Genomic DNA, 18,061 nt, shown 5'->3' with positions numbered 1-18,061 from the left:
GGTGGGATGTCTCCAATGCAGCAGACTCGTGATTTGCAGTGAGCTTGGGGCTGCTGCCAGCCCAGGCTGACATGAATTCCCAGCTCCGGGCTGGCAGCCCAGCCCAGCCCCCCCACCCCCTGGCTCTGGCCCAGGACTGCAGAGAGCAGGCAGAGAGGTGGAAACGCACATCCGGGCCCAGCCAGGGCATCAGCTCCCCAGCCCAGCCAGTGCCCCCATCCTCCCAGCATCCTGGGGCCAGATTGACACTGGTACCCCTAGGAGCAAGGCCCCATATCCCATTCTCCGTCCCCTCCTTTTGCGCATGCATGACACACTCACTGCCACCAATCCTGCAGGGCCTTCCCCCCAGTCAGGTGTGACCTTTGATCCAGGTCTGGGGGTTGCCCCCAGACCCTGAGACAGGAACGAGGAATATGCAGCCTCTGAAACGGGAAGGTGAGGGACAGGTGGTAGCAGGTTGAGAGCAGAGAGGTCAGGCCCTGGGCTGGAAGTGGTCTTGGATGGATGGGAGTGGGGAGCCAGGACTCCAGGGTTCTGTCCCTGGCTGTGGGAGGGGAGTGGGGTTCAGTGGGTTAGAGGAGGGGGGAGCTGGGACCTGGGAGCCAGGACTCCTGGGTTCTGTCCCTGGCTCTGGGAGGGGAGTGGGGTTCAGTGGGTTAGAGGACGGGGGGGGGGAGCTGGGCCCTGGGAACCAGGACTCCTGGGTCTGTCCCTGGCTCTGGGAGGGGAGTGGGGTTCAGTGGGTTAGAGGAGGGGGGAGCTGGGAGCCAGGACTCCTGGGTTTTGTCCCTGGCTCTGGGAGGGGAGTGGGGTTCAGTGGGTTAGAGGAGGGGGGAGCTGGGAGCCAGGAGCCAGGACTCCTGGGTCTGTCCCTGGCTCTGGGAGGGGAGTGGGGTTCAGTGGGTTAGAAGAGGGGGGAGCTGGGCCCTGGGAGCCAGGACTCCTGGGTCTGTCCCTGGCTCTGGGAGGGGAGTGGGGTTCAGTGGGTTAGAGGAGGGGGGAGCTGGGAGCCAGGACTCCTGGGTTTTGTCCCTGGCTCTGGGAGGGGAGTGGGGTTCAGTGGGTTAGAGGAGGGGGGAGCTGGGAGCCAGGAGCCAGGACTCCTGGGTCTGTCCCTGGCTCTGGGAGGGGAGTGGGGTTCAGTGGGTTAGAAGAGGGGGGAGCTGGGCCCTGGGAGCCAGGACTCCTGGGTCTGTCCCTGGCTCTGGGAGGGGAGTGGGGTTCAGTGGGTTAGAGGAGGGGGGAGCTGGGAGCCAGGACTCCTGGGTTTTGTCCCTGGCTCTGGGAGGGGAGTGGGGTTCAGTGGGTTAGAGGACGGGGTGGGAGCTGGGCCCTGGGAGCCAGGACTCCTGGGTCTGTCCCTGGCTCTGGGAGGGGAGTGGGGTTCAGTGCGTTAGAGGAGGGGGGAGCTGGGCCCTGGGAGCCAGGACTCCTGGGTTCTACCCAGGCCTGTCAGGATTGGTCTAGCAGACCTCTTAGAGTCTCTTTGACCTGTCTGACTGGTAAACGGATCCCAACCGGCCGGAGATGAACCCAGGAGTCCTGGCTCCAGGCTCGGCTCCGATTGCCCTGGTGCAGACCCTGACGCGTGGCTATGGCCGTGACAGCGGCAGGGACCCTTGGCTCTGGGATTCAGCAGGAGGTGCTGGAGGGTGAGGTGGGGAGGCCTGGCAGGGCCTTGCAGCGGCGAGGGGGGAAGCAGGCTAAGGCGGGGAGTGGGGCTGGCTGGGGAGAAGGGGATCCAATGTGCTTTAGGGGGTCCCTGCTGTGGCGAGGGCTGCAGGGGGCAGCGCTGGCTGTGGGCTCGGAAGGGGGGTCCTGGGGGGGGGTCCCGGGGATGTCTCTAGCCAGGAGCCCCGCCCGCTCTGGAGCAGGTGGCTGTTTGGGGGTCGGGGGCGGGGCGAGCCGGGCTCGGGGCGGGGCGAGCCGGGCTCGGGGGCTGGAGTCCGAGCCGGGCTCCGGGAGTTAGTTACAGTTTCTCCCGGCCGCGGACACCATGGGCCAGTCCGGCTGCCCGCTGCGGGGCCTCCTGCTTCTGGCTCTGATCGGTCGCCCAGGTAGGCACCGGACCTGGACACCGGGCGCCCCTCACCGTGCGCCCCGGCCGCCCGACCCTCAGGCCCCTTCGCTGCCCGGGCTCTCGCCCTGCGTCCCACCGTCCAGCCCGTGCGCCCCGGAGCCCTCCTAAGCCCCAGGGCAGGCGCTGCCCAGCGCTCCCCCCCGCAGTGTGAACTTTAGTCTCGCATTACTGGGGGGGGCGACATCTGCGAGGCCCTCTGCCTGCCCCCCTCCGGCCCTGGGCTGCCCCCGCCTCACCCGGCAGGGGCTCCCCGGGGCTCGTCTCTGCCCCTCCCTGCCTGGGCCAGGGGGCCCCATCCCCATCCCTGCTGTAACAGTCGCCGGCCAGGCTGAGCCCCCTTGGCAGGACCCTTCTCCCTCTAGCCGGGTAAGAGGAGCGGGGGTCCTCCAGTCTCTCCAGCTGGCTGCAGAGTTGGGGGGCGCAGGGGGAGGTGGCTGAGTGGGGTGGGGGGCCGGTGTCGTAGGGAGGGCAGGAGGAGAGGTAGCTATTTAGGGTGTGGGGAGGGCAGGGGGAGGGGGAGGTGTGTAGGGTGCGGGGGTGTGGGGAGGGCAGGGGGAGGGGCTGGGGGGTGGGGAGGGCAGGGGAGGGGTAGGTGGGAGCTGTGTGTGTGACAGCTGTATAGGGTGAGGGGCTGGGTTTAGGGGGCTGATGGCTCAGCCTCCCCGCTCCATTATCTTTGGAGCTGGCTCTGGATGGGGGGCAGAGCCCTTTGTTAGAGAGACCCCCCGCTTTAATTAATGGTTTGAAAGCCATGGGGAATTTAAAGGGGTCTGGGAGGGTGAAAGGGAATTTAGTGTGATTTTCCCCCCCACACCCACTCCTTGTGTCCCTTCAGCCTGCGTCCCCTTCCCCTCACAAATCCCCCCCCATCCCCTCTCCCACTGCAAACCTTCCTCATCCCCTCCCCGCTCCTCTCCCCAGCTGGCCTTTTAACATTTGCCCTCCAGCACCCGCCCTGGCACGTTTCTGGGGGGCAATGACTTTGTGTTTAGTGACTCACCAGCAAGGTGACAAGATGAGAAAAGTTACCACAATGATTAGTGTGTGTGTGGGGGGGGCGGGGGTACTGCTCTCCCCTCTGCATGTACACCATGACTCCTGTCCCAGAGTGGGGAGAAAACCCAGCAGTCCTGGCTCCCAGCCCTGCCTCCTCTAACCCCTGAGACCCCACTCCCCTCCTTGAGCAGGGGGTTGAACCCAGCGATCCCGGCTCCCCCTGGTTTCTGGAATGCCGGAGGTCGCGCGCCCTGGCTCAGCACTCTGTGGATGCTGGCAGTGCTGGGGGCTGGCACGGGTGGGCAGATATTGAGCGTTGGCAGCTGTCAGGGAGGTGGATGGGTGGGATGCTGGGAGGGAGAGCTGGAATGAGGCAGGGATGCCTGGAGGGGGGTGGGTTCGGGAGCTGCCTCCCCCGCCCACCTCTACCCAAACATGCCCCAGCCCGTTGTTTGCTCTGCTCCTGCTGCCTGCATTCCTGGCCTCTGCATAGCTTTTCCCAGCCTCCTGGGCTCTGTGCATCTGGCAGCCCCACCCCACCCACCCTGGCGCAGCGCAAACGGGGTCCCCTCTCCCCCAGCCTGGCCCCAGCACAGAGCACCTGGGTCCCAGCCCAGCCCCAGGGCTGAGCAAATGGGAGACACTCCCTGGAGAAGGACACTTAGTGTGGCCTAGGGAGCCCAACCTGGCCTCTCGGGTGGGGAGCGGGGGAGAGAGAAGGCTGCCTTGGCAGGGCCGGGCGGGAAGCATGCTGAGATTGGCCAGGCCAAGCCTGGGGAAGCGTTGGAGGGTGGCTGCATGGCGCAGCACGGTGGGGCAAGGGGGCCTGTGCACTTGGAGATTGGCCCGGGAAGGGGGGACACTGCATGGCCCAGTGTCGCACTGGGGTCCGCAGGGGGGCTGCACCGAGATCAGCCTGGCCTGGGGGCAGACCAGCTCCACTCGACGACGGTCTCTGCTGGGGCTTCCCCGCTCCCAGCCGGGCACATTCCAGCCTGCGCCCTGATAACATCGCCCAGGTGTGTCTGAGTGGAGCCGGCCGGTCTCCTCCACACCCCTGCCCCTGCACTGCCCAGGGACAGCTGCAGGCCCCCCAGGGTCATCCTCCCTGCCCTGCTCTGTGCCCTGAGAGCGAGGGTAGGCAACAGGGTTTCAGGTGCCTGCCAGCATGGTCCCGTTGTACAAGGGATACCCTTCGCTGCTCAGCACCTGCCTCCCTACCCGCCTGGCTCCCTCTCTCCAGCTCTCATCTTTCCCTTGTTGTCTTGCAGTGCAGGGCATAGCCCCTCCTCAGAACAGTGGGGGAGAGAACCCAGGAGTCCCGGCCCCCAGCCCTGCCCCCCTCAGTAACCCACCAGACCTGAATCCCCTCCCTGAGCTGGGGAGAGAACCCAGGAGTCCTGGCCCCCAGCCCCTCCCTCTGTCCCCCTGGGTCTGGATGTCTGTGGCTCTGTCTGGCAGAGGCGCCTGCCTGGGACTCCCCCTGTTAGCTAGCCAAGGTAGCTCAGTGGGACTGCAGGGCTGTGTGCCATGCCATGCAGTCCGTAGTCCTGGGAGCAGCAGATTAACAGGGCCGCTCTGACAGACAGTAGGAAAGTCCTTTGCCAGGGTTATTTCTAGCTGCTCTGGGACTTCGGGGCTGGGTGATGCTATTCATAGCCAGGCCTTGGACCTGGACTTTCTCACGGCACAGGCTGGGGGTGGGGGTGGGGGTGGGGGGGGAGTCAGGGTAGTGGGGAGACCCTGGGCTGGGAGTGGAGCTGGTGCAATGAACAAACATGGAGAGTAAGGAGCGGAGAGTCCTTCCCAGGATGCCAGCGCCACTGGGCAGGCCGCACCGATGGGCAGGCTGTGCCCTTGGCTGGATGTACGCACAGGAGTGTGTCCCGAGCCTTCCCCTCGCACATGGATGGGTCGAGTGCACCCTGGGTCCTGTGCACACGCATGCACCACTGAGCGTGTCCTGTGCCCCTTGGCGCATGTCTGGATAGGGCTGGCTGGGCCCTTTGCACACACATGCACCAATGGGCCCCATGCCCCTTTGCACATACATAGGCTGGCTGGGCCCTTTGCACACACATGCACCAATGGGCCCCTTTGCATGTGAACAGATAGGCTGGCTGAGCCCCTTGCGCATGTGTGGAAGCAGACGCCCATCCCAGCCCCCTGTCTGTGTGTGGTGGAGGGAATGTGCCCCACGCTGGGCAGGAGGGTCCCAGCTCCTGCTCCCCACCCCACCCTCGCCTCCTGCTGCCCAGCTCGGGTTCAGGCAGTGACAGCTGCTCCCTGGGTCAGCAGCACCTGTTACTGTTTAATCTGCTCCCAGCTCCTTCCTGCCCGGCCTGTAACCCCTTCCTCCCCTCCAGTGCTCTGGAGACACGGGAGCCCCACGGGCAGGGCTGTCTGGAGTCCCTTCCTCTGGACCCATAGACCCTCCAACACCTCGGCCCAACCAGGGCCCCAGGGTGGTCCCAATCCACCAGTGTCTGGAGCCCAGATGGAACACGGGGAGCACTTTCTCTGGGAATTAAAGGGAAGAACCCCACCCCGGGGTGGGCTCTGAAACCAGCTGGGGAAAGTGTCTATAAGAGCAGAGGCCTAGTGGGAGAGAGCTGGGGAGGTGGAGTCAGGACTCTTGGGTTCTTTCTGGGCTGGGGGGGGATGTCTAGTGGGTTAGAGGGGGAGGGGAGGGGAGAGACTGGGAACCAGGACTCCTGGGTTCCCATCCCTGATCCCCTTTGTTATAGGGAAGGCAGAGTTTGGGATTTATTCAGACTCCCCTCACTGTGTGGGGCAGGGGCGGGGTGTGTGTGTGTGTCCCTGCCACCACCTCATAGCCTTCCTCTGACCCCATGGCTCGGGTCTGGCTTTGACCAAGGCCTTTGCTTCATGGCCTCCGTGGCACCAGCTGCCACCGCCCTGTCCCCCAGTGGGGGCTCTGCTAATGAGGCTAATCTGTCACTGGCCCCCCATCGCCAGCAGTCGCCCGGCCTGAGCCCAGATGGATGGAGGTAGGGTCTCAGCTGGCGGGAGGGGGGGGAACAAAGGGGAGAGGAATAAAGGGGAGACAGACAGGGGAGGGGAACAAAGGGGAGAGGACTAAAGTGTCTGGAAAACACCCACCCCCATTTCTCACCAACACCACTGAAGTCCCAGCCCTGCCCTGCTCAGCTCAGCTTCCCTGCAGATTTATTGTAAGCACAGCAAAAATTACATCCCAGCCCCCCACCCCTCCTCCAAGTACTATGGGTTCATACCCTAGCCACTAGAACCAGGACTTGTCCCCCTGCCCCGAGTGCCGTGGGGTCTGTGCCCCCCATAGATCCATGCCCTGGGATTCGCTCTTACCACTGTTCTAGCTGCACGTTGGGGGCAGGGTCCGAGCACCGATCCGGGAGCCTGGGTCCCAGCTGGGCAGTCTCTGGAGATGGGGGTGCAGAGTGGGGCTCTTAGAAGGAGTTGGGAAGAGTGCATGCAATTGTATCCGAGCAGGGGTTGTTTTAATGCGTGCTTGCAGGTGCGTTTCCCTGTGCAAGCCTGAGCATGCAAACACTCCTGGGAGTCTACAGCCGGAGGGGTGTGCAAGGAAGTGTGTGTGTGTGCAAATCTTTGAGTGGGCGTGTGAGTGCTTGAGTGTGCAATGGCTGGTATGCAGGGGGCTGGTCCTCTGGCGCTTGGCTAGTGTGTCCTGCCAGCAAAGTGGGGCTGAATTGTGTGTGTGACGGGGTTAGGAGGGCACCGGGTGTGCAGGCCAGCATGTGTGTCTGTCTGCAAACCAAGTGTGTTAGTGTTCCTCTGTATGTGTGTTACACGCTCTACCAATGTGAGGCCATTGTCACGTGGCCTTTACCCCAGGCAAGCCTCTCATCACCCAGCCACTTCCAGGCAGGAAAACAAGTCAAGGGCCCCCCCTCTGTCTGTGCCAAGTGCCTGCCCATGCCCCCCCTACCTCAGTGCCGGGGGGAGAAGGGGGCTTCCTGCCTCTCTAGCCCATAATCTCTCCTGCATCGTGGTGATGCGTCTGTCCCACCCCTAGGGTCTGTCTTTCTGTCTCCTCCCACCCCTCAGGGTCTGTCTCTCCCAGCATGTCCCTGGCGCTGAGTGTTTCTGGCACATGTCTGTGCCGGGTCCCCTCTGCTCCCACCAAGGGGTTTTATCCTGGAACAAAGACCCAGCTTAGCAGGACCCGCCTGGAATCTCAAACAGCTGCTGCTGGCTGACGCTGCTTCCCCACCTCCTCCAGCTCCTCCTACTGCCCCCTTCACCCCCTTGCTTCTCCTCCTAACCCTCCCTACTCCTTTTGCACCCGCACTTTTCCCCTCTTTACCCCTACTCCCTACATGCCTTCCTTCTCCCCCTTTACCCCCCCACTCCCTACACGCCTCTCTTCTCCCCCCTTTACCACCCCCACTCTCTACATGCCTCGCTTCTCCCCCATCCCCCACCCTTTGCACCAGCCCTTCTTCCCCTTTTACTCCCCCAATCCATACACGCCTCCCTTCTCCCCCAATTCCCCCCACTCCCTTTGCACCCCACTTCCCCCCCACTCCCTACACGCCTCTCTTCTCCCCACTTCCCCCCCACTCCCTACACGCCTCCCTTCTCCCCCCTTTACCCACCCTGTGATCGGGGTCCTAGTGGGGAGCCAGCTGTGGTCACTCAATTAGGGTGAACTGCAAAGAATGGGGCAGCCAAACCCCCAAAAGCTGGTGGATATTCCAATTCTTAGAGTCACCAAGCCAGCATAAAACACCACCTTTTATTACCTTACTGGTCACTCAGAAGTCCTAACACCACAGTTCCTTTAAAGTGATCCAGCCTCAGGTCTCCATCCAGGTACCCACATCAAATATGATGAAAATTTCCATAAATCTTATTTCATCATATAAAGGAAAAGGTTCTACCAATCCCAAAGGATCGGGCACATCACCTCCCAGGTTAATGAACGTTTCAGATCTTACCCAAATACACGCTACAGCCAATTCTTATTAACCAAACTACTGGGACCTCAGTCTTGCGACTCAAACTTCCCCTGATGAAGCTTAAGCAGACCTGAGATGACAAATCAGGACCCAAGGATCTTTTCTACAATTTCATATCCTCGTTGACAAGGTAGGATTTCCTTGTAGAACAAAAGGTAATCGGACCTCCTTCAAAGTCATCCTATCACCGGTACTTAGCTATACGAATTAACGTAGGGCCATTTGCTTTTTCCTCCATCATTCCCAGCACAGTTCAAAGAGAGATGAATACCGAGATATCCCGTGTTTACAATTCATTTAAATGTTAGGATCTTCTTTTGACCTCTGATCTATCAGAATACAGCACAGACAGGGACTGATGAGTACATTATTGACCCCACTCAGACATATGTAAATATATAAAAACACAAAACATTATCTTGTACTTAAAGTATTGCACGGGATCTTTACGGGGGGATAAGGCAAAGCGCCACGTTTATTGGTAATCCATGTATACTCAACACTGTCTCATATGCACATGAGAGATATTACACTCCTGCACTCACATACACACACAAGCACACTCCGTCTTGTTGTTGTTACCAAATAGTTGCTCCCCTTAACTTCACTGGCCAGGTGAGTTAGATGTGGGAGGGGTGGAGCTGGGCTTCTGTCGATCCGGATCGATGCTCCGATGTTGACAAGACGAGACCCAGGGCCCTCTGCAAGACACCTCACATTTATAGCAGCTTCCCTCTCATGCAAATGCAAAATCTGTGTCTTTTGTATCAGTCGGTCATCTGTGGCTCTTCCGTCTGGGTGTTGTCTTCATGCTGCCACATTTATTTTCAAAGAGGGTGTTTTCAAAAGAAGGTGCTAGCTTCTAACCCCCAAGGCCATCAATACGTCTGATCTTCTTTAATGAGCCCACTTGACAAGTTTTATTGTTCTTAAGTCTGGCATCCATCCCCTCCCCAACTGTTGCAACCATCGGGAGATGCTGCCTTCCACGCCTCACTCATTTACACCTCATTCATTCAACAGGGCAATTGATTAAGAGGGGGGAAATCTTGTTCTACTCCTAGCGAAAAGACATTTTTCTTCCACCTTAACTATCCTTAGGGGCTATCACATTATACCAAGGCTCAATACAAAGTTTCTATATAAGGATTTGATACAAAGTTGCATGAAGATAGAGGTATATATGGAAAGACTTAATACAAGGTTATATGAAGAGGCATAATACAAAGTCCTATGAAAATGATACACAGTTATGCGAAGATGCTTAATGCAGAGATTTATCTACAATCTCCCCACATGTCTTCTGTGGGTTATTTTGCAGGATGTTTAACCCTTTCTAGCCATGCATCACACCCCGAATGTGAGACTGGTGTGGAAGGGCAAAATTACAGCTCCTAGATACACCTTAAGGACCTTCCAACATTGATATAAGCTATGTTTACGTTGAATTATTTGTAAGGCCAAATTGTTGATGTATGCTTTGGCCCTAGCCAAAAACTTAGTCCGTACTTTGTGAAACATTTTAGTGATTCCAGGATTTGGTCAATGTGTTAATTTAACATAGCCATTAATGTTTTTCAAAGAGCACTTACTCTGACATTCAGCCATGACGGCTGTGAGGTGTTGTACCTCAGTTTCCCTTTGTGCACAGCAGTTCAAGCTTGTAGTGGTTTTTCTGCTGTGGAAAGTTTTATAAATGTGTCTATGCATTAGCTGTGAAACCTTACCATTATTAGGCTTTTTAGTACAAAGTGTGTTCTTGTTGAACCAAACAGCGTAATCACAAGGGTTTCTATTATGCACCACTCTTAACATGTTCAAGGGGTTTTTCAAGAGACCAGGGACATTGCACATTTTTATAGTTCTTGGTATCCGCACCACAGTCACAGAAGTTAACATCAGCATTAACATCCAATGTATTACAGGTGTACAGTCCCAATCGTTTCTGTCAGGCCACGCCTTTGGCTCAATACCATTGGGGTTTTAGCATTTTAGGGTTAACCTGTGGCTTTCATTAGCATGATAAACTTTTTCCCTTTCTCCCTGTTCTGGAGGGTCAAAATCGGAACTCTTTTGCTTCACAGAATCCATTGGCCAGCTGGGTGCGTCCTTTTTCTAACAGCTACAGGCAAGTTTTTCTCCCCCCACTCAGTCAGGTAATTTGCATCAATGCAGACACTAACCTGTTTACCAGTTTTCAGATCCTCAATCGTTACCAATTCCAAAGCTGGACTCTTAAAGAGAGACCATCCATTTTCTCTAGCATGTTAGACTCAAGGTTCATTTTGTCCTTCCCTTACCAACCTCTGCTTCCACATGGAGTCAGATGTCAAGTTCACTAAGAGATTACAAGACATATCCAAAATATGTAGAGATGAGTTTACCTGCCCTCCCCTGTGTTCTTTGGAGATTAACTGCACCACTGTCCTCCTGCTCTACAGATTGTTTACTCAAAAGAATCAACATGGAGACAGTCATGTCCCAACACCTTTGTCTCCCCGACAAGCTGGTTAAGCTTATAGGGCTGTTTAAAGTCTCTAACAATTTTTATTCCATCTGAAATCTCCTCAAAGCTATCCACAATGGATTTTTTTCAAAGCAAATTCAGTGGATTCATTTTCATTTGAAAGACTTTGTCCACTAGGCACCAACACACTTTCCTCAGAAGAGAGACTGTTTACTATCCACCATGGCCCATGAAGAGTCAGTGGAAACAATTCCTTTTCACAGACATCAAAGACTTCACTCAGAAATCTTCCTTCTGCAATATCCTGCACTGCAACAGGTTCTTTCTGAGCTTTATTTATGTCCAGACCCAACTTTGGCACAACAGACAGATCACCAAACTCCTTCTGAGTTTCACAGAGATTCAGAATCACCTCTGGCCCCTCAGGAGGATTTTCACAAAACCCCCTTTTGGGTAAATTGCTAGACTTCATAGTCACAAGATTAGAAGCATCCTCTTCCTTGTTACAAGTTTCCACACTGTCAGTGGGTAACCTAGTCCAATCACCTTCATGCTTTCCTTGTGCCCATGCTATATCATCACCCTGATCAGACAAGGTTGTCATATCTTTACCCAGCAACACACTAGCAACAGGCAAAATAGAAGCACCAGAATCACTTGGTCTCTCAGAGCTTTTTATGACATCAACTGGATGCAACCTAGTTGCAATGTCATCATCCCTAGCAGACACAAATTCAGGACCACTTCCTTCCTGGGCTTTAGTTATATCCAGAATTGGCTCTGGGTTAACTGATGCATTTTCAACCATCGTAGGCTGACAGGCTTCTTCTGTATGGTCTACAAACAGAAAAGAGATGGAGAAACATTCCCTTTTAACAGACAAACAGCTTGGGATCTCATTCCCCTTGTCCCAGCACACAGGGCTGTTCACAGACAACTGCTTGGAGACCGGGGTAGCTCCCTTCATAGGCAAGTCAATACCCCTAACAGACACAGGAACATTTCCTTCACTGGCACAATTCTCCGCACTGGTAACAGGTAACAGGTAAGGGATAGGGATACTCATGTTCCACTAACCTTGAAGGCTGCCTAGGCTCATCTAAACTCTCTTTGCCTTCCCCTCCCTTAACGGATAAACTGCTGTTCCCCACAAATAGTGTCTTATTACACGGAGCTACTTCAAGCACATCCCTTTTACCTGGGTCAGGCTTAACTTTCCCAAGCTTTACCAGCCACCAGTGTATCACTCACCAAGACTGTCCCCCTTCCTTCCTCAGTTAGGGCTTTAACCTGATCACCAACATTAATTTGCTCTAGAGAAACATTTCCCTGAGCCCTATCTAATGCCAGATTCACTTCTGAGATACCAGACAGACATTCTGAAATTTCTTCCACATATGCACTGCTTCTCTTCACAGATAAACAGCTATCTTTCTCATACAAACATTTGGAGAAACCTCCATAGGCAAATCCTTGCCCCTAGTAGACACAGATTCAGAATTATTTCTTTCCTGTGACAGGTTTATGTCATCAACTTGACTGAACAAAGTTTTAATATTATCCCCAATCTAAAGATCCTTAGGCAATAGCTTCCTTACACCAGCTATAACTTCATGTTTAACACCTTTCCATTCAAGATGGGTTCTGGCTAAAGGCACACTTACAGTAAATTCATAGAGGATTACAACATTCACACTCTTATTTGGTAAGTAATCTTCCTCTTTGACAAGATCTGCTTTAACAAGAGTTATGTTAGAAGCTGTAATTTGCCCTGAACGGCTTTTACTATTGACTTTTACATTCTCTGCACAAGTTATGGGGTTACCTTCATCCGAGCTCACAGTAAAAGCATTTACATAAAAGGTGGCAGTGTTGGGGTAAATTTGGTTACACAAAAACAACTGCTTAGAGTCAAACAACATACCAACATTGTTACAAAATGGATAGATTCTATCCCCATCTTTGCTGTTGAGAGGAGCTGGTTTTTCAGGATGATACAGTTCCTGTTCCTTTATTCTCTTGAGTTGGAGTGTAAGTCTGTCCACTTTTGCCTTAGCTTCTAGTTCCTGCAATCGAATATATGCTATTCTTTGTTCATGTTCAAAACACAGGCATTCTCTTTCAGCAGCTTCTCCTTCAATAACAGCTATTTTTTGCTTTTGTTCAAGTTCTAGGTGCTGGTTTCTCACTGCAAGCATTTTCACGGGGTCTGCTTCCTTATCACTGGCAATTAATAGATTTTTCAGTTCCTGCTCTGGGGCTTTTTGCTTCAAAGACAACCCTCTCTGTGAGCACAATTCTTCCAGGCTTTTTCTGTCAGGATCTTGATCAGGGGTCACTCACTGTAACTGATTTTTAACCCTTAAACTCTCCAGTATTAAAATTAAATGTTGACAAGTGTGTGGTTCTGATCAAAAAACCCAATTAACCTGTGGTAATGTGTATGCAAGCATGACTACACCTCTGTGACCAGGATCCTAGTGGGGAGCCAGCTATGGTCACTCAATTAGGGTGAACTGCAAAGAATGGGGCAGCCAAACCCCAAAAAGCTGGTGGATATTCCAATACTTAGAGTCACCAAGCCAGCATAAAACGCCACCTTTTATTACCTTACTGGTCACTCAGAAGTCCTAACACCACAGTTCCCTTAAAGTAATCCAGCCTCAAGCTTCCATCCAGGTACCCACGTCAAATATGATGAAAATTTCCGTAAATCTTATTTCATCATATAAAGGAAAAGGTTCTACCAATCCCAAAGGATCGGGCACATCACCTCCCAGGTTAATGAACGTTTCACATCTTACCCAAATACACCCTACAGCCAATTCTTATTAACCAAACTAAAATTTATTAAAAAACAAGAGAGAATGGTTAAAAGATCATTATACATACAGACATGAGCTCAATTCTTGAGGTTCAGATTCATAGCAGAGATGGTGAACTTTGTAGTTGCAAAGAGTTCCTTTAGAATTCAGTTCATAGTCCAATGTCCAAAGCTCATATTCAGAGCATACCAGCATAACTGGGACCTCAGTCTTGTGATTCAAACTTCCCCGGATGAAGCTTAAGCAGATCTGAGATGACAGAATCAGGACCCAAGGCTCTTTTATACAATTTCATGTCCTCTTTGACAAGCTGGGATTTCCTTGCAGAACAAAAGGTAATCAGGATGACTTTGAAGGAGGTCCATCACCGGTACTTAGCTATACGGATTCACATAAGGCTATATTTCAGAAGGTGGAGAAAGCTACTGGGGGGGAGGCTGTTCTAGATTTGATTTTGACAAATAGGGAGGAACTGGTTGAGAGTTTGAAAGTAGAAGGCAACTGGGGTGAAAGTGATCATGAAATGGCAGAGTTCATGATCCTAAGGAATGGTAGGAGGGAGAACAGCACAATAAAGACAATGGATTTCAAGAAGGCAGACTTTAGCAAACTCAGGGTGTTGGTAGGTCAGATCCCATGGGAAGCAAGTCTAAGGGGAAAAACCATTGAAGACAGTTGGCAGTTTTTCAAAGAGACATTATAAAGGGCACAAGAGCAAACTATCCCACTGCATAGGAAAGACGGGAAGTCTGGCAAGAGACCACCCTGGCTTAACCAGGAGATCTTCAATTATCTAAAACTCAAAAAAAGAGTTCTATAAAAAGTGGAAACTCGGTCAAATTACAAAGGATGAATATAAACAAATAACACAAGTATGCAGGGACAAAATTAGAAAAGCCAAGGCACAAAATGAGATCAAACTAGCTAGGGACATAAAAGGAAACAAGAAAACATTCTACAAATACATTAGAAGCAAGAGGAAGACCAAGGACAGAGTAGGCCAGATACTCAATGAGGGGGGAAAGACAATAACAGAAAATGTGGAAATGGCAGAGGTGCTTAATGACTTTGTTTCGGTTTTCACCAAGAAGGTTGGTGGTGATTGGACGTCTAACATAGCAAATGCCAGTGAAAATGAGGTAGGATCAGAGTCTAAAATAGAGAAAGAACAAGTCAAAAATTACTTAGACAAGTGATGTCTTCAAATCACAAGTTAGATGATGAAATGCATCCTAGAATATTCAAGGAGCTGACTGAGGAGATATCTGAGCCATCAGCGATTATCTTTGAGAAGTCATGGAAGATGGGAGACATTCCAGATGACTGGAAAAGGGCAAATCTAGTGCCCATCTATGAAAAGGGACATAAGGACAACCCGGGGAATTACAGACCAGTCAGCTTTACTTCTGTACCCGGAAAGATAATGGAGCAAATAAGCAATCAATTTGCAAACATCTAGAAGATAATAAGTTGATAAATAACAGTCAGCATAGCCTATGCTCAAATAAATTGGTTAGCATGTCTCTAAGGTGCCACACGTACTCCTTTTCTTTTTGCGAATACAGACTAACACGGCTGTTACTCTGAAACCAGTCAGCATAGAGTTATCAAGAACAAATCATTTCAAACCAACCCGAGAGCTTTCTTTGACAGGGTAACAAGCCTCGTCGATGGACGGGGAAGCGGTAGATGTGGTATATCTTGAATTTAGTAAGACTTTTGATACTGTCTCGCATGACCTTCTCATAAACAAACTAGGGAAATACAACCTAGATGGAACTACTATAAGCTGGGTGCATAACAGGTTGGAAAATCGTTCCCAGAGAGTAGTTATCAGTGGTTCACTGTCATGCTGGAAGGACATAGCGAGTGGGGTCCCACAGGGATTGGTTCTGGGGCTGGTTCTGTTCAATATCTTCATCAATGACACAGAGAGTACACTTATAAAGTTTGCGGACAATACCAAGCTGGGAGGGGTTGCAAGTGCTTTCGAGGATAGGATTAAAATTCAAAATGATCTGGACAAACTGGAGAAATGGTCTGAATAAATAGGATGAAATTCAATAAGAACAAATGCAAAGTACTCCACTTAGGAAGGATCAATCAGTTGCACGCATACAAAATGGGAAATGACGGCCTAGGAAGGAGTACTGCAGAAAGGGAGCTGGAGGTCATAGTGGATCACAAGCTAAATATGAGTCAACAGTGTAACACTGTTGCAAAAAAAGCAGACATCATTCTGGGATGTGTTAGCAGGAGTGTTGTAAGCAAGACACGAGCAGTAATTCTTCCATTCTACTCTGCACTGATTAGGCCTCAACTGGAGTATTGTGTCCAGTTCTGGGCACCACATTTCAGGAAAGATGTGGACAAATTGGAGAAAATCCAGAGAAGAGGAACAAAAATGATTAAAGGTCTAGAAAACATGACCAATGAGGGAAGATTGAAAAAACTGGGTTTGTTTAGTCTGCAAAAGAGAAGACTTAGACGGGACACGATAACAGTTTTCAAGTACATAAAAGGTTGTTACAAGGAGGAGGGAGAAAAATTGTTCCCCTTAACCTCTGAGGACAGGACAAGAAGCAATGGGCTTAAATTGCAGCGAGAGCAGTTTAGGTTGGATATGAGGAAAAACTTCCTACCTGTCAGGGTGGTTAAGCACTGGAATAAATTGCCCAGGGCAGTTGTGGAATCTCCATCATTGGGGATTTTTCAGAGCAGGTTGGACAAACCCCTGTTAGGGATGGTCTGGATAATACTTAGTCCTGCCATGAGTGCAGGGGACTGGACTAGAGACCTCTCGACTGGTCCCTTCCAGTTCTATGATTCTATGATTTGCTTTTTCCTCCACCATTCCCAGCACAGTTCAAAGAGAGATGAACACCGAGATATCCCATGTTTACAATTCATTTAAATGCTAGGATCTTCTTTTAACCTCTGAATATCAGAATACAGCACTGACAGGGACTGTTGATGACATTGTCGACCCCACTCAGACATATGTAAATATTGTTTGTGTATCTCCCCACAGGTGGGTTATTTATTCTGCGGGTTATTCTTCTGTGGGTTGTTTATTCTGCAGGATGTTTAACCCTTTTTGGCCATGCGTCACACCCCCCACTCCCTTCATACCTCCCTTCTCCCCCAACTCCACCCTACACACCTCCCTTCTCCCCCTTCAACCTCCCCACTCCCTACACACCTCCCTTCTCCCCCTAACTCCCCTACACACCTCCCTTCGCCCCCTCGCTTCTCCCCTCTTTACCCCCCCACTCCCTACACACCTCCCTTCTCCCGCCTCAACCCCCCACTTCCTCTGCCCTTCCTCTCACCCCATTCCCCCTACCCCTCACCCATCCCCCAGCTCCTGAGATCTGCAGAGCTCTGGGGGCAGGACTGTGAGGGATGGAAGGAGACGTGGAGACACCAAGCCATAGGGGGGTTGTTGGTTCTCTGGGGCTGGAGGAGGGGGATATGGAACCATGGGGGGGTGTTGGGTCGGAGGGACAATAGTGGGCCATAGGGAGCATCCAGGGGTGCTCTTGGCCCTGTGGGAACTATGGGGCCCTGTCTCACCCCCCCCCCATCCTGCCCCCCAGGCTGCCTGGCCGTGGTGCAGATCTCAGTACCAGCGCAGGTCGAGGTGCTGCTGGGATCCCCGGTCACCATCCCCTGTACGCACAGTATCACCGGGTCACCTGACGCCCGCCTGGTGGAATGGTTCATCGTGAGTATCCTGGCACGTGTGTGCGAGCGGCTGGGGAGTGTGACTCGGGGAGAGGGTGTCATGGGGGGGCTGGTGTGAATCCTGTCCCTGGGGGCTGTGGGGGGAGGGGTGCATGTGTCTCACTGTACATGGTGGGGGTTGTGTTACTGCCTGGGGGTGCTGTGGGTGTGAATCCAATTGTACTCAAAGGGGGTGTCAGAATCCCATGGGTGGGGCTGGATGTGACATCCTGTGTTTGTGTGTGTGTGAGAGAGGGGGCTGTGAAGGGGATGTCCCCACACATGCATGTGCGAGGGAGGTGTTGAGGGTGAACCCCACACATGCGTGTGCAAGGGAGAGCATTGAGGGTAACTCTCTCACACATGTATGCAAGGAGGGGGCATTGGGGTGAATCCCACACTCATAAGAACGGCCAGACGGGGTCAGACCAAAGGTCCATCCAGCCCAGTGTCCTGTCTGCAGACAGTGGCCAGGGCCAGGTACCCTAGATGGGGAGAACCCAACAGGTAATGATCGAGTGATCTCTCTCCTGCCATCCATCTCCATCCTCTGACGAACAGAGGCTAGGGACACCATTCCTTACCCAGCCTGGCTAAGAGCCATTCATGAACCTAACCTGGAATTTATCCAGTTCTCTTGTATCTGCAACACTTGTATCCTGTGTCTGGGGTGAATCCAACACTTGCGTGTGCAAAAGGGTGTTGGTGGGTGAATCCCGCTTGTGCAAGGGGGCAGTCACTAACTCTGTTCCCCTCCCCCCAGACGGACCGGGATGGGGAGCGGCGCCGTGTGGCTTACAGCGAGGGGGGCCGCGGGGGGGTGGACCAGGGCACCGAGTACTCAGGCCGTGTCCACATGGACCCCGATCTCAGCCTGGTCCTGCCGAAGGCCGACGTGAGCGATGAGCGGGCCTTCTCCTGCCAGGTGACAGCGGGCACCGCAGGCAGCGCCGAGGGGGTGGCCCAGCTCCGGGTGTACGGT

General features: G+C 52.9%; 1 protein-coding gene across 7 annotated transcripts in view; it reads left to right on the top strand.

The window, feature by feature from the left end:
* The first annotated feature begins 1,925 nt into the window (after window positions 1-1,925).
* The window catches only part of BCAM (basal cell adhesion molecule (Lutheran blood group)), a 33,738-nt gene continuing 17,602 nt past the window's right edge, over window positions 1,926-18,061 (top strand). For all 7 annotated transcript variants that reach the window (XM_048828127.2, XM_048828126.2, XM_048828125.2 and 4 more), the window contains exons 1-3: window positions 1,926-2,060; window positions 16,953-17,080; window positions 17,843-18,059. In XM_048828127.2, coding sequence (XP_048684084.2) covers window positions 2,000-2,060; window positions 16,953-17,080; window positions 17,843-18,059 — 406 coding nt within the window. In that variant the 5' untranslated portion in view covers window positions 1,926-1,999. The remainder of the gene's footprint in view (window positions 2,061-16,952; window positions 17,081-17,842; window positions 18,060-18,061) is intronic.

The sequence above is a fragment of the Caretta caretta genome, chromosome 24 (genome assembly GCF_965140235.1).
Source record: "Caretta caretta isolate rCarCar2 chromosome 24, rCarCar1.hap1, whole genome shotgun sequence".
Classification (NCBI taxonomy): Eukaryota; Metazoa; Chordata; order Testudines; family Cheloniidae; genus Caretta; species Caretta caretta.
This window is presented reverse-complemented; position numbering and strand designations above follow the sequence as displayed.